Source organism: Haliotis cracherodii, unplaced genomic scaffold (assembly GCF_022045235.1).
Source record: "Haliotis cracherodii isolate W230 unplaced genomic scaffold, xgHalCrac1.p SCAF_9, whole genome shotgun sequence".
Classification (NCBI taxonomy): Eukaryota; Metazoa; Mollusca; class Gastropoda; order Lepetellida; family Haliotidae; genus Haliotis; species Haliotis cracherodii.
In genome coordinates, this window is record NW_027266343.1 from 39387594 (window position 1) to 39403167 (window position 15574).

The window sequence follows — 15574 nt, forward strand, 5'->3', positions numbered from 1 at the left end:
ACTGTATATACTGGCTATGTAAGTTATACTGCATATACTGGTTATGCATGTTATACTGTATATACTGGCTATGTAAGTAATACTGTATATACTGGTTATGAATGTTATACTGTAGATAGTGGCTATGTAAGTTATACTGTATATACTGGTTATGTATGTTATACTGTATGTACTGGCTATGTATGTTATACTGTATATACTGGCTGTGTTAAGCTGTATATACTGGCTATGTTACACTGTATATACTGGATATGTGTGTTATACTGTATATACTACTTATGTATGTTATACTGTATATACTGGATATGTTATACTGTATACACTGGCTATGTAAGTTATACTGTATATACTGGTTATGTATGTTATAATGTATATACTGGCTATGTATGTTATACTGCACATACTGGCTATGTATGTTATACTGTATATACTGGCTATGTTGCACTGTACATACTGGCTATGTATGTTATACTGTATATACTGGTTATGTATGTTATAATGTATATACTGGCTATGTATGTTAAACTGTATATACTGGCTGTGTTACACTGTATATACTGGCTATGTATGTTATAATGTATATACTGGCTATGTATGTTATACTGTATGTACTGGCTATGTATGTTAAACTGTATATACTGGCTGTGTTATACTGTATATACTGGCTATGTATGTTATACTGTATATACTGGTTATGTATGTTATACTGTATATATTGGTTATGTATGTTATACTGTATATACTGGCTATGTATGTTATACGGTATATACTGGCTTTGTATGTTATACTGTATATACTGGCTATGTTGCACTGTATATACTGGCTATGAATGTTATGCTGATATACTGGCTGTGTATGTTACTACTGTATATACTGGCTACATTTGTTGATATATATACTGTATATACTGGTTATGAATGTTATACTGTATATACTGGCTATGTATGGTATACTGTATATACTGGCTATGTATGTTATACTGTATATACTGGCTATGTTGCACTGTATATACTGGCTATGAATGTTATGCTGATATACTGGTTATGTATGTTATACTGTATTTACTGGCTACATTGGTTGATATATATATACTGTATATACTGGTTATGAATGTTATACTGTATATACTGGCTATGTATGTTATACTGTATATACTGGTTATGAATGTTATACTGTATATACTGGCTATGTATGTTATACTGTATATACTGGCTATGTATGTTATACTGTATATACTGGCTATGTATGTTACACTGTATATACTGGCTATGTATGTTATACTGTATATACTGGCTATGTAAGTTACACTGTATATACTGGCTATGTATGTTATACTGTATATACTGGCTATGTGTGTTATACTGTATATACTGGCTATGTATGTTATACTGTATATACTGGCTTTCTGAACGACCACTACATCGAGTTTATGTGCAGTGTGTTAAGAAGGTCAGCAATCCTGCAGAGTCCTTCGCATGGCCGAAGTCGTCTGGCCTGAAAAGTGAAACTGAAGGCTTTCTGTTTGCTGCTCAGAACCAGTCACTTCCCACTCGAAACCGTCAATGTGTGATTTTGCATCAAAATGTAAATATGAAATGTAGATTATGTAATGAATTTAATGAGACTGTCCAACACATTGTCAGTGGATACCCAGCTTTGGCACAAACACAATATCTTAAACGACATGATGGTGTAGCTCGATCATTTTATTACCGTCTTCGCCATGCTTGTGGTTTTGACACAGAGGTACACCCATCGTACGACCCGGAATATGTAGAGGGCGTCATGGAAAATGATAAATACAAAATTCTTTGGAATAGGCCCATTTACAGCCTCAGACGTATCCAGGCCAACAAACCTGATCTTGTCCTTTTTGATAAATCCAATGAAATCATTTATATCATTGAATTTTCTGTCCCCTTTGACACTTACGTGATTGACACGATTGGGGAAAAACATGGCAAATATGCAGACCTCGCTTTCGAATGGTCTCGCTTGCATCCCGACTCCCCATTGATCTCGGTGCCTTAGGTTTGGTACCTCCCTATCTGTTGACTGACATTGGGAGACTACCCGGGCTTTCTTCCAGGAATACAGCCCTTCCGACAATCCGGGTAATGCAGAAGGCTGCGGTATTGGGGAGTCTTCGCATTCTCCGAAAAGTTCTGGGTGGGTTTGACAAGGCAGCCCTTCCTGGGAGAAGTCCCTGGGCTGCGTGTAGAGGGGGCAAGGGCCCTGAGCTGATGATGAGCCTAACCAGCCTGACTGTGCCAGGATCACCCAAACCCTCTTTGCTGCATTTTTTAATTTTAATCTGTAAATAATAATAATAATAATAATAATAATAATAATAATAATAATAATAATAATAATAATAATATTTAAAAGAAAAAATAAATAAAAAATAAAATAAATAAATAAAAAATAAAATAAATAAATAAAAATAGGTAAATAAATAAAACAGTCTCATGTCATCCGCAGCTCTGCTGATGTCCAACGGCATCTCGGACACATTGACACGCTGCCCAGATCGTCATTAGAGTGCTTCAGTACTGTTCCACGAAGGCTTTGTTGAACCAGTTCCTGACTAGTGTTTATCTTTATAGTGATCATCAACGCTCAGCAGAAAAGTGTCAGACACTCAGTATAGTTTGACAACTTCGAAATTTCTCCGCGAAGTTAACGGCTAGGCGGTCATCAGGCTAGCTTTATCGCTACACTTAGCCTAATGGGCACAAGGACTCGCTTCAAAGCTGAACACTGCGGAAGGCAGATGGTCCCGCCAAAATAATTCTTTTATGAGTGGAACCACCGAATATAATTGATGAACCCACTCTGGCAAATATTTTGGGTGTTTCATTACCCTGTAGCGTGTCGAGGTCTAATGGCGGCAGTGAGATAACTCACACTAATGTCTATTGGACTAGTTGACTTTGGTATATCTCTCTAATTGCCACTGTCGCACATGTGTTACTAAGCATGGCCTATTCGGGGCAGTCAGACTGTAACGACTCTTAATTAAATCAACTAGTCCGTTGAGGGTTGAGCTTGTATTAGTGGAAAAGAATATATTAGTTTAACGGTAATTACAAAGATAGGGCTTGCAAGTAAGAGATTGTAACGAAAGGGGATTGGAGACTTCGTAATTTGCCAGTGTCTGATAAATGATCCCTTAGGACGGCCTAATAGTCGTGGAACCGGCCTAACGCAGGCCAGATAGAAAAGCATTTAATATTCCATTTGTGGGCCAGCTTGAATGGGCTTTTGTTCACAATTTACAAGATTAATCACTTGAGAGAAACTGTGTCGTTTTTAGTTGTACAAAGTGAATTCGGGGAAACCTTGCTTGCACCGTTTAGTCGTGCATGGAACGTTTGGCCCCGCTAACGAAAAGGCCATGCGCACTGTTTAAATAATAAAAGGGAGCGTAAAAACGACAATTGTAACATAAAAATATGAAATTGAATTATTTTTGCAAATAACGACTTCAGAACTGAATGCGTACATCGATCAGCCGCTAATGGGATAATTCCGATCTTAAGAGTTCACGTTTTGGGGTCCCAGGATTCCAATTTTAGCTGGGTTCAAACGCAAATTGAACGATAATATCAAAGACAGACAGGGTAATATTTATAATTAATACATAACACAATAGCGTCCTGGATATATCGAACCCCAAGGCTTTCTTATTTAACAAAAGGAAAGTTAATAAAAGGTAATTTCATTAGGTAATTGGACATGTCCCAAACTAGAAGAATATCAGCTTAGTGTTTGCATGACGTTTGTTTTGCTGCGTATATCACAGTTCACACTGGGGAGGTTAAAAATGAGAACTTAACTTGTTGGTCATATTCCGATCGCTTTTATTGGTAAGAATTCTTTCTGTGCGTACATCTCATGTTGAGTCTGATACTAAATTAATCCAAAATGTCCAATCGATGCTACATTTATTAAGGGGTTGATCAATATATACGAGCAATTGTTGAAGATCCAGGGTTAAGTATTATTGACAGGGATCTGATGACATTTTGAGAATATGAATTTAATAAAATGAATATAAAATGTCCATTCATATAATGTTTTTTGCCTATAAGCACATACAAAAGTATGTATTTCATTTTCACATGTAATATCTGCTTTACCTATATTTACGTCGCATGGCTTTGTAGTTTGGCTTCATAAATATTAATGTTTTGTTATGCAAGTAGATATCTTGTAACAACTATTAATATTTTGGATGCATATAATTGTTGTAATGAAGCATACATTATTATGAGTTTTTGGTACAGCTGTTCATACCTACAGAAAACATGACATTCGCTACAAAATACAAGAATATGCCATGTTGATATCCCCTGTGTCTGACCAGTAACCGCCAACGTTTTTATAAACCGTCGGGCCAAAGAAAGTATACACTTGAAAATTGGATTTGAACAAAAACTTACAAATGTTATCAAAACGTTACTAGACTGAAAACATATACGCCGAATACTGCAAACTTAAGGTCCAAAACACAACTATGATATTCATATGAAATACATCACCATCGAATAACTATTTCTTGTTTGTGTTATTCGTAGCCACCATCAATCATCGGTGTGTACTTTCCTTGGCCCGGAAGTTTATAAATAAAGTACACTTTTGTTATTTATCGAGTAACGTGATGTCACATGACTTGATAAAAGATGTCTCACGGTCGAAATGCTTATAACGAACGACGGATATAACGAACTAAACTTAGTGGTACCTTTGAGTTCGTTAAAACCGTAGTTTACTGTAATGAAGAACATGAGAGTATGAACGTCGTGTTCATTTGTCAGCCGGTCAAAGAATGTATGCTTGCTGGAACACCAGTTAGGTCGAATTCCTCTCCAATAATGTCAATGTGGAAGGAAGTACATTTCATATGAACTGATACTGAGTCTGAATATAAGGCACAACTTTGGAAATAACATAATACCATCTGAAAATGCTTTTCGTTTGATATTAAAGAAGTTGCGACCTTATGGAATATCATTGTTTTTGTTTCGTACATGTTTCGTTTCGTACATAGCACACGTGGTTCCGCTGACGTACATGTACATAACACCGTCAGATCGTGTTGGAGTGAGTGAGTGAATCGGGTTTAACGCCGCTTTTAACTGTATTCTATTTACATCACGGCGCGTCAGTTTAATGTGTGAGGAAAGCCTAAAGTGATGCGGTTCTTAGACGTTTATTTTGGCGAAACCCACAAGCACGGTGGGGTGCTGAAAAACCTAGAAACATAATCGGGGTGAACCGGGATACGAACCCACAATCACAGGTGTCTGGTGTGCCCAAGGGACGCAACTCTGTCCACCCGTGCCCCCAGATGTTTGATACATGGTGAGTGAGTGAGTGAGCTGAATTTATCACCCAAAACTGTCTCCCACAGGTGAGATCAAGCGGTATCTATACTGTAGATATCGCTGCAATGAAATTGCATCACAATGCCTTGCAGACCATTGTGACGTCATTGGTTACCATGATGTCACAATCAAATGACATCACTAATGGCTCTGCTACTGAAGCTGTTAGCAGTACTTTTTACACTGAAGACACTGATTATTACTTACTACAAACTGAAAAAGTTGGTAGAATGATGTTGGATGATAAATAAAATCTCACCCTCGTGTCTTTTGATAGCAAATATATCAACACTCGTTGATAAAAGTGAAAAAAACTCGTGTTGATATATTTGATATCAAAAGACACTCGGGTGAGATTCTCTATTTAACAATATTGTATCTGTTATATCACGGCGTGTCAGTTTGATCTGGGGTGGGGGTGGGGGTGGGGGTGGTTGTGAGGGTAGGGTGTGTATGTGTTGTATCGGGCGGGGGTGGGGGGTGGGGGGTTAGACCTTCACCTTTTCGATTTTAACGACGACAAACATAGAAACAAAACAGAACAAATATGGGATTCGAACTCACGATCCTAAGTACAGGCCAAATGGATTTAGTAACGGAAATTTTCAGGCTTTAACACCATTGTATAGGCATTTATATGTACGGATCTCCTATTTATGACACAAGTGATAACAAACTTGCATATCAAGTGAATCAAAATTTATTGACAAAACTTATATATATCTATAAACTTATGTGCATCTTCGGCTTATTCCAAATAAATTAATTTTGTACAATAAAATAAGGTATTCGCCAGGACATAATCACCATATCACGAATTTCAAACTTGTAATGAAAACATACAATTTCGTTTATCTCGCTGTCAATGGACTCGGGTATTATTTTGATTGCTATACGAAATCATATGTGTAAAAAGTATTATCATAACCTTTTTTGTCAACATCATACACTATTTGTACGAATAATAAAAGTAAATTGAATGGGGACAATTGTTCGATTATGTAATCGATGAAGGTGGATAGTTATAGAAAATGTATACAAATAAAATCCAAAGAAAATCATAACTCATGACATTAAAAAAGTTAACAAAAATATAGGATAACAATATCCTTTGTGAGCGTTGCTGGTGAGTCTAAGTCTCAACGTTCAACAGCAGAATAGCAGTCTCCATCGATGAGGTTGAAAACAAGTCGTTGTGAATAAAGGAGCAATTACTCCGGCCATTAATCTATAGCTAATAAACCATATGGCAAAGTCTTCTATACATTTTTCAGTATATACACATCTTTATACAAACAAATATCCATGATAGCATGGACGTCAAACAAGAAAGCCTTCAACATCACAATGATCACTACCCCACCCTGGGGCTATGTATGGGAGTCATCCAGACTCCGCTCCACCCCCGGGGGTACCAGTCGGAATGAGGGGTTGGGCGGGGGCACACACAGAGGCGGGTACATCTGACTCCCCTCCTCCGATCGGAGGCTCATGAGGAACTTCTGAGCTGCCTGGCGTTCTATCTCCCGTTCTTCAGCAGTCTGGCGCCTGTGGACGGAGATATGACACTGAATAGAAGTATGTCATGACGAGGATTTATACATAAATGTCATGGACAGTCTGGCGCCTGTGGAAGAAGATATGACACTGAATAGAAGTATGTCATGACAAGGACTTATACATAAATGTCATGGACAGTCTAGCGTCTGTGGACGGAGATATGACACTGAATAGAAGTATGTCATGACGAGGATTTATACATAAATGTCATGAAAAGTCTGGCGCCTGTGGACGGAGAAATGACATTAAATACAAATATATCAGGACGAGGATTTATACACAATTGTCATGAATGTATTCGACTTAAACTGTTCAAACGAGAGTGAGTGAGTGAGTGAGTTGGGTTTTACGCCGTTTTTAACAGTATTCCAGTTATATCACGGCGTGTCAGCTTAATGTGGGAGGAAAGCCCGAAGTGATGCAGGTCTCAGACGTTTACCACTTCGGGGAAACCCACGAGCACGGGTATGGTGCTGACAAACCTAGACACATAATTGGGGCTAACCGGGATTCGAACCAACAATCATAGGTTTCTTGCGTTCCCAAAGGACGCAACTCTGCACAGCGAATCACGGCGCCTTAGACGACTGGGCCACCCGTGCCCCTCACACGAGAGATTAAACTTCCAAATAATAACACCCCCACATACATACACTGCAATTGATTCAAGATACCAAACCAACCGACAGTTTGACCGAGTCGTTATCGTCATATATTATTTCATATTAATTGGACCTATATATATCGCATGTTTTTTTTTTACATTATCATGTAACAGAGATATAAGCATAGATAGCCAGGGCATTTGCGTTCTAATTTACAAACTGAAAAATACAGTTGCTTAATAAAAGAGTTTCAAATACATTTATTACTTTTAATTGAACGTATGCATCGTATGGACTTAAATGCATAATGCATTCACGCACCATGTGTACTATTATTTGCATAAATGACTTGAATATGATGTTAAGAATCATCAATTTATAGGCAAACTGCCAGGTGTTTAATTAAACGAACAAGTCAGTCTCTGCATTAAGTCAACCTTTAAATAGTTGTTGGGACAATATTCTCTGTTGAGTGTGGAACTAGTTGTAAGTAGTTGCTGAGACGATAGTCTCTTGTGTGGTCGTTTTGTCCGGGCAGATATATAGCCGTTTTTATCAATTATATATCCCAGAAAATATTCTTGACAATAATACTTGATAGATCTTTAACGGATAATGTGTGACATCTTTTGTGAATGCCCTATAGTTTGCATTTGAAGAACAACAATTAAATGTGTTTCATTATTCTTAGCACTTTTTAAAAAAAAATGAGGTTTTAGTGGCCTTAATGGCTATTACTGTGCTGATGCAGTGTAGTGCTGGTAAACTAGATCTTGATGTATGTGAATACATCTAAAAACGCGAGACATTATTCAGGTGAAGTATAGGATCGTTCTTTTGTTCGTTGAAACGTCAAAGTACTGAAGAAGTTTTGAAGTTGTACGAAGCAAAAACTAACAGGCCTTCGGGCATCAGCACGGTTCTATAGGAAAGTCTGAATATAGGAATAGGGGAATCGTCGAGAAGTGTACATCTGTGTTTCTCTACCTATTGCAGCGTTTTTGAGTTCTTCTATGCTGTGGATCATCATTATCATTATCGTCATCAGCACCATTAACATAAGGTAACAATAATTCACGCCCATAAGTGTGGTCGTTTTTGGTGTAGATTACTATGACTGTTATCACCTTAATTAATTTTTTTATTAAGTTAACGGTACTTCATAATATTTGTATTTATATTATTATATCATTGAGGTAATGATAAGTCGTGAGCTTTAAATATGATTCTCTTCGGGGTGGGTTATCTATATTATCATCATCATTATCACCACCATTATACAATGTGATCGACGCCATTATTTTCATAGCCGATACATCCTAACACAACAAGTTTATTTGAATTCTGGAGATGATGCACAATTTTTACGGGTATAGACGGGAGTATGGGATATTTCTAACGTGTACGTTTTTGCTTGTATTGCATGTGCCATCGGTAGAATGTGTAACGGCGCTAAGATATTGACGTTAACGTCAAACAATTTCGTTGGCACCAAACAACAGAAGACGGTATTGACTTCTCTGCTTGATTTGTTTGTTGTTTAAAGCCGTACTCGACAATAGTTCAGGTCGGTTAATAATCAAGTCTGGGCCAGGCATGTCAGTGATTAACATCATGGGCATCGATCTATTCATTTGGGGCATGTATCAACCAAGTCAGCGAACCTCACCACCCGATCACGTCAGTCGGCTCTTACGACAAGCATAGGTTGCTGAAGACCAGTTTTTAACCGTGACTTCTCTACTCGTTACCTCTACAGGTACCCGTATTGGAGCTATAATATATAAAAGCCACTTAAAGATATCAAACTGTCTGGGAATAGTGTAATGTAATGAATAAATCATTATCGACCTTAGAATGGTTTTAAAGGTGTAATATTTCTATTAATGATCACAGAACGACAAATCGCAAAAATAAATTTACTGTATCATATTTCCGTCACTTCGAAATTAACAGAGCTTAAATCGGGTTAATATTGTTATCAATTAGCTCCCTACTATCAACTTACACTTCCTAATTTCACCTCCTAGCTTGTAGCTGCCGCGGAAAAAGTCCCGGAGGACCTTGTTGGACGTATTGATTTAAATTGTCAGCGAACATTAAAACCCGTCTCCGTCGAACATGTACTGACCGACTTGAACAATCTATCAGTACGTTGATAATTCAACTAACACGGAGAAGATATGTCATCTGCAAAATTGTTTTGGTAAATTATCAGATTTATGATAGTTTTGCTTTGAGGATGACAAATGCCTCATGAAAATGACTTGACTTGTGGTACCACGGGGAATAGACATGAATCCTAGCTACATATTCCTGCCGAGAGATTGTGCATTTTATTATCATAATTGTTTTAGATTGTACTGCGTTACCCGCTTTCTTTATCTTTATATTCAAATCAATATTTTAGTTGTTAACCTAAGACTTAAGAAATATTAAATGTTAATGACCGAGTATTTAAAAGTGAGGAAATTGTTAAGACTTAAGATATAAATGTTTAAAAATGTATAGATTTTATAATTAATGAGTCTGAATTGTGACAGGGGTGTTAAAACATGCCTATATTTTTACTAAATATAAAAATATTTATTCAATTTGTGCAGTTTGGTGATATTAACATGGGCATATATTTCGACTCGTGATCATTTTCTCAATTTGTTTCAGCAGTCATGTCGATTAGAACGCATGTATGGTCATAAAAATCTTCACTTCTTTAAGAAGCAACATAGATAAAGTTCTCCACAAAACGCGTTTAAAAGTTAAAAAAACCCCTCCGATACAGTTGATAATTCGATGTATTTGTGTTTGGTATTACTTATGATTGTAATGAGACGGATCTCTGTAACACATCGGCGTTATAGTGTTGACCACAGATATACAATGACATATAACGCTCGTGATCCTGTTTACAGCTTTCAAAACAATGTATTTCAAGACAATATTTCACATCTATCAAGGCAAGGTAAACTGCTGGAGGGAAGCCATTATGTAAACACTTATACATAATCACGGGGTACCTTTAGTTATATTAACACTGTGTAATTAGAACCGAAAAGGGTGGGGGACTTTCTCTCCGGAATTGGACGCCTCTCATTAAGAGCACATAAGAGCATTTTGTGATAATTAAACGCACATAGGTGCAGTGTAAGAGCATACTGTTGTAAACGTGTATGGAAAATACCCAACAATGTTGGCAAATATTTTCAACCAATGTCAACCCAGTCCTTATCATCAAAAGTGGTATCTTTTTGAGGACAACACCCGACTACACCCGATTACATCCGACAACACTCGACTATCTACGAATATACCCGACTACATCCGACAACACCGACTTTGAGTGACAGGGATACGGGCATGAAATACCCCAAGACAATGACGTCTCAGTTTTAATTTACAAATATTGCTGAGGTGTGTTATAATGAGTCTTCTATTTAGAATGAGCAGCGATCCTATATAAGTACGAGTAGCAGTAACATTAGTATGTCTAATGCTTTTTATTATTTTGTAGAAGTTACTCTGGGACTCTTTTTAACTGTAGGAAAGTAGCTTAATCAGTTTATTATGGTAATGTATCATCATTAACCGATGTATCTATGTATAAAGATCGTTTATTCTTATATTTGTTTCAGTTCGGGTAGATTCCATGACATTTAACGCGTAATGAAATATTGCTATTTTTTATTATCATTCTTTTTACATTAAAATTACGTCTACGAATATGTCAAAAAGTATCTTTTTATCTTTGAAATGTTCAAACAAAAGAAACCTAATCCTTAATATAACTGCATAACAATCTTAATCATCACTATGTTTTCCACGGTGTATAATTGTCAATGCAGCCTATATATTACATAGTCTTATGCTTTCTAACAATATATAATATGTAATATTGTAGGAACTTTCTTTCTATCACATGATTTCCCTCAAAATATCATAGAAATTATTATATAGATCGATCATGAAAATCGATTCTTATATTATTCGAAAACATAACTTTTATCAATAAATAAATATTACTTATCTATTGCATGTTTTTCAGTAACATCCCACTTACTGTATTGCACGCACTGATAATGTCGTGTTATGTTGCTTGTAAAATGGATATGACTAAAAATCCAAACATTCTCTCTGAAGTATTTTTAAAATGGCTTAACTGTATAGTAATTTTATTATCCTCAAGCAGACTGGTACTGCCTCACCACTGGCCCTATTTCAGGATAATAGAACTACACCGACCTCCATTTCGTCCTCCTGTTCTGGAACCACGTCTTCACCTGGGCGTCGGTCATCTTCAGGGACTTGGCCAAACTGGACCTCTCCGCGGACGCCAGGTACTTCTGCCGAGAGAACCTCTTCTCTAGTTCCATAACCTGCTGACGTGTGAAGGCTGTTCTCGGCTTTTTCCGCTTCGGGGGTGTTCGATTTTGGTATGGATGACCCACCCGTCTGACCACTGTAATCAGATGTTATTCGGTGCAATAATCTGTCAAAATGCAATATGAGTTTTGCAGCATGTCGTAAAACCAATTAGTAATACTTGATTCACTTTAAGCTACAACGGTAAATGCAATGGAACGAATGACTACGATTAGAATGTAAGTGTAATAAACACGTACATGTATATTTAAGATAGTCTTTGGGAATCAGGAACGATTCATCAGTGTCTAGTAAGAAGCATGTTGTCATTTTCCTATATAAACAATAAACAGTATTATAAACAATAATTCGAAAAACAACATTCCTTTAACTGAGTTCATATCCAGTGGTATAATGTACAGCAGAAATTCTGTTTCATTCAGTTAGTTTTCTTGCTTGTAAGCCAAGGTTATTCTTTCATATTACTTGGTCATACATTCCCCCAAGCGTACACAGTTAGATTAAGAATGAGGTGTAATATCAATGCAGACTCAATATTAACTAATTGCTTTTTTCCGTGAGGAGAAATGAAAAAGTATTGATTTCCTGTCATTTCTACAGCAATAATAATCATCAAATCATGTTCATGTAAATACAGATCTCGTGTATTTGGCGAGACAATAGAAAAGTTAATGTTTCTTTAGGGTAGAAAAAATAAACAATTTAAACAATTCCTTTTAGGTGCACACTTGCTGTTTGAATACTGGACACTGAAACAAAACGAAGGTGTTTGAATTGTTCTCTGTTTTGGCGTGTTTCTGTTTCTCCATAGTGACTGACAGCAAGATGCGGCTCAGCATCCTTCAACTATTATACATTGAAATCAATAATCTCAGGTTTATCGAAAAGACGTTTATCAAATGAGATGAAGATTAGCGGGTTGCAGATGAAAATAAAGTGTACTGTCTATACCTTTTTCGGTTAGTAAATCATACATAGGAATGCGTTTAACGCTTTGAATAGTGTTTAAGTTTTGGTATACAAAGAATTAAAATTGAAATGATATATCTTTTTGTCTTGGTCAAATAAATATTTATAAAATGAAAATTACAGTATTTCTTTTGCGTCCTTACCTCACAAAATGTAGAAACATGTGGTATGGAGAAAATGTTTAAACCATTAGATAGATCTTGAATTCATAATGTATATCTGTTTATCTGGTAAATCAAAAGAATCTGACAAAACAAAATGTTTCTTTGAAAACGGTTTGGCTTGGTAAAAATGCTTCATTTCAGAGCGAAGAGATGGTTAAATGAATTTACACAATCGCTGTTGACGGGTCTGTAAGAGAGTGAAGTAAATAAACGCCTTTAAATGACATGGCAGACAACGTCTGTCGCTAATTTCTTAATAAGTACAACAATGGAATTTACACGTGACAGCCAGCCAGTTGTCGTTATCTGACACGTTTCTTTTCAACATACAGAAACAGGAATACGGAGAAAGGGAAAATAGTGTTGTGTCTCTCACACTATGGAGCACCGCAGTCAACTCTTACTTTTCCGTATCTATAAAGATACGACATGCATGTATGTCAAGTAAATATCTCTGATTTACAATTATTTTAGAATACATTTCCATTAATTCAATTATTATGAATTTCGCAGTTTACATAGTATTACGCATAAATAAACAATAAACAAATAATGATCAACTATGAATAATATTCTTTATCGCTTCACAAACCAATCTGTAATGTCCGGAGATTATTTTTTATAAAAAGTATTGAAGCATGATATATTGTTATAAATAGTAAATGTTGATTTCTATTGTTATTTACAATTATATCGTGAGAGGATACAAACTAGGAAATACATTGTCAGAGAGATACCTGTATTGGTGCAAACATATTGTGCCCTAAATTGATATCAAAAACAACATTCACAAGTTAAAACATGAACGATGAAATAAATAAAAGACTTACTGCCATGTCTGTCTCGTTGTAGGCCGGACCAAGGGCACATGTAGTTATAAAGCTCAGGCCAGACAGGCCTTCCAGATGTGGAGCCATAAACATCCAAAGGATTGGCCCCTGTTGTGTTTAACTTATTGTAAGAAAACACTACGTCCGAATGTGAGGCACTATCAGAAATGTCAGATTTTTTCTCAACATCGTCGTTATTTTTAACAAATTTCGTTTCACTTCCCAAAATCCGCTCGACACTAAACGCTAGGTGTTTGGTGGATTTGCTTGATTCCATCCGTTTATCCGGTTCACAATTTGATGTCACCCGCCCGTCTGACTCTTCACCTTTGTAGGTAGAACTCTCGGAATCAGACATATCCGAACTGAGAACGTCAGAACGTTTTGAGTTTTCAACTAACATGATTCTCCCAGGCTACGAAAAAATCTATTTGGCAATGTCAAAAATCTCGGTGATGCCTTTTTTCGCCGGATCGTTCCCAGCTTCCAATAACAATCCAGACGCCGGGAGCGATTCCTGCCGTCCGTCTTCCAACTCAAGTCCGAAGATGTCCTCCCGTCCAGGCCAATTCAAGCGGGATATATTGTTCTAAACCAGCGTTTAACTCCCAAATTTGCCTGATTGGTGCTATTAGCAGAGTTGAAGGATAGACGCTGATTACATCCCTCCGCCAAAGCCCCGCCTTTATGTAATCAAACAGAATTGGGGTTGGCATGGGTTAGCATGTGTTTGCTTTTCAATTAAAGTAATCGATCGGTGCATGCGACCTGCAATCGTATTAACAGCCCGTCTGGCAAATTATCCAAGAGAAAGTGCATTAAAAAGCTTTAAATTATTCGCCAATATTGTTGGTCATTTAGCCGTGTATTAATGAGGCAGTTTTCGTTGAAGAATATTTTTAATAACCTCGGAACAGAGAGTCGCTTTGAAACAAGAACAAGAATTGAAAGGTTAGGAAAGAAAGAAAAAGGATTAGATTATGTATGTTGTACCCTTGTCTGACAAATGTATCTATGATGTTTTTCCCTTTGTTATAGACCATTATAACTTGAGGCAATTGTTCAGTCAATACAAATCGAATTTCCTTGCTGGTTTGGAAGTGATTATACAACAATAAAGTTTAAATGTCGCTCATTTTCCGATCGTTGAAATTCACAATGATAACTGCCGTGACTCTTTATCTCAATATCAGTTTCTGGCTGATGGACTGGCTCTCCTCCCTGTCAGATTCCATTCTGTCAAACACCAATTATTACATCCGTGAGGAAAATATTACAATATTTGATTTGATAAAAGCAAATAAAGTGGCGAACATTTTGAATGTATTCATTAGTTTGAGCGGCAACTTTCTTCTGATGTTACAGTTCTCTGGTGTGGGTGTTCCTTCACAATGCAGCTAGTTTTCACAGAGCAGTAAATGCACATTTAAAATCCTTTAAGAAAATATTGTTAAAGCAATAAAAATCGGAAAATAAACAAGAAATATTTGAATTGTAATATTTAAAATGTATAAAGTACACATCATAAAAGTTCTGCAATTAAAAAAGTTACATTGAGAGATATGTCGGCGAATGTCTGTCTGGCGTGTGAGTCATAGCGAGATTGAAGGTATAGAAAGTTACCTGGCATTTCTGTTTATACGTTTTATCAGAAACCTTATGTCTTCTTTTTCGGT

At 36.6% G+C, this 15574-nt stretch overlaps 1 protein-coding gene across 1 annotated transcript; it reads right to left on the minus strand.

Annotated features, from left to right (window-relative positions):
• Window positions 1-6379: 6379 nt before the first annotated feature.
• LOC139453253 (T-cell leukemia homeobox protein 1-like) lies at window positions 6380-14383 on the minus strand. Its single transcript, XM_071234877.1, has 3 exons — window positions 13899-14383; window positions 11795-12011; window positions 6380-6938 (listed from the first exon to the last, which is right to left on the minus strand). Exons 1-3 carry the CDS (start codon window positions 14299-14301, stop codon window positions 6761-6763), a joined length of 798 nt encoding a protein of 265 aa, XP_071090978.1. The 5' UTR covers window positions 14302-14383; the 3' UTR covers window positions 6380-6760.
• Window positions 14384-15574: the final 1191 nt, after the last annotated feature.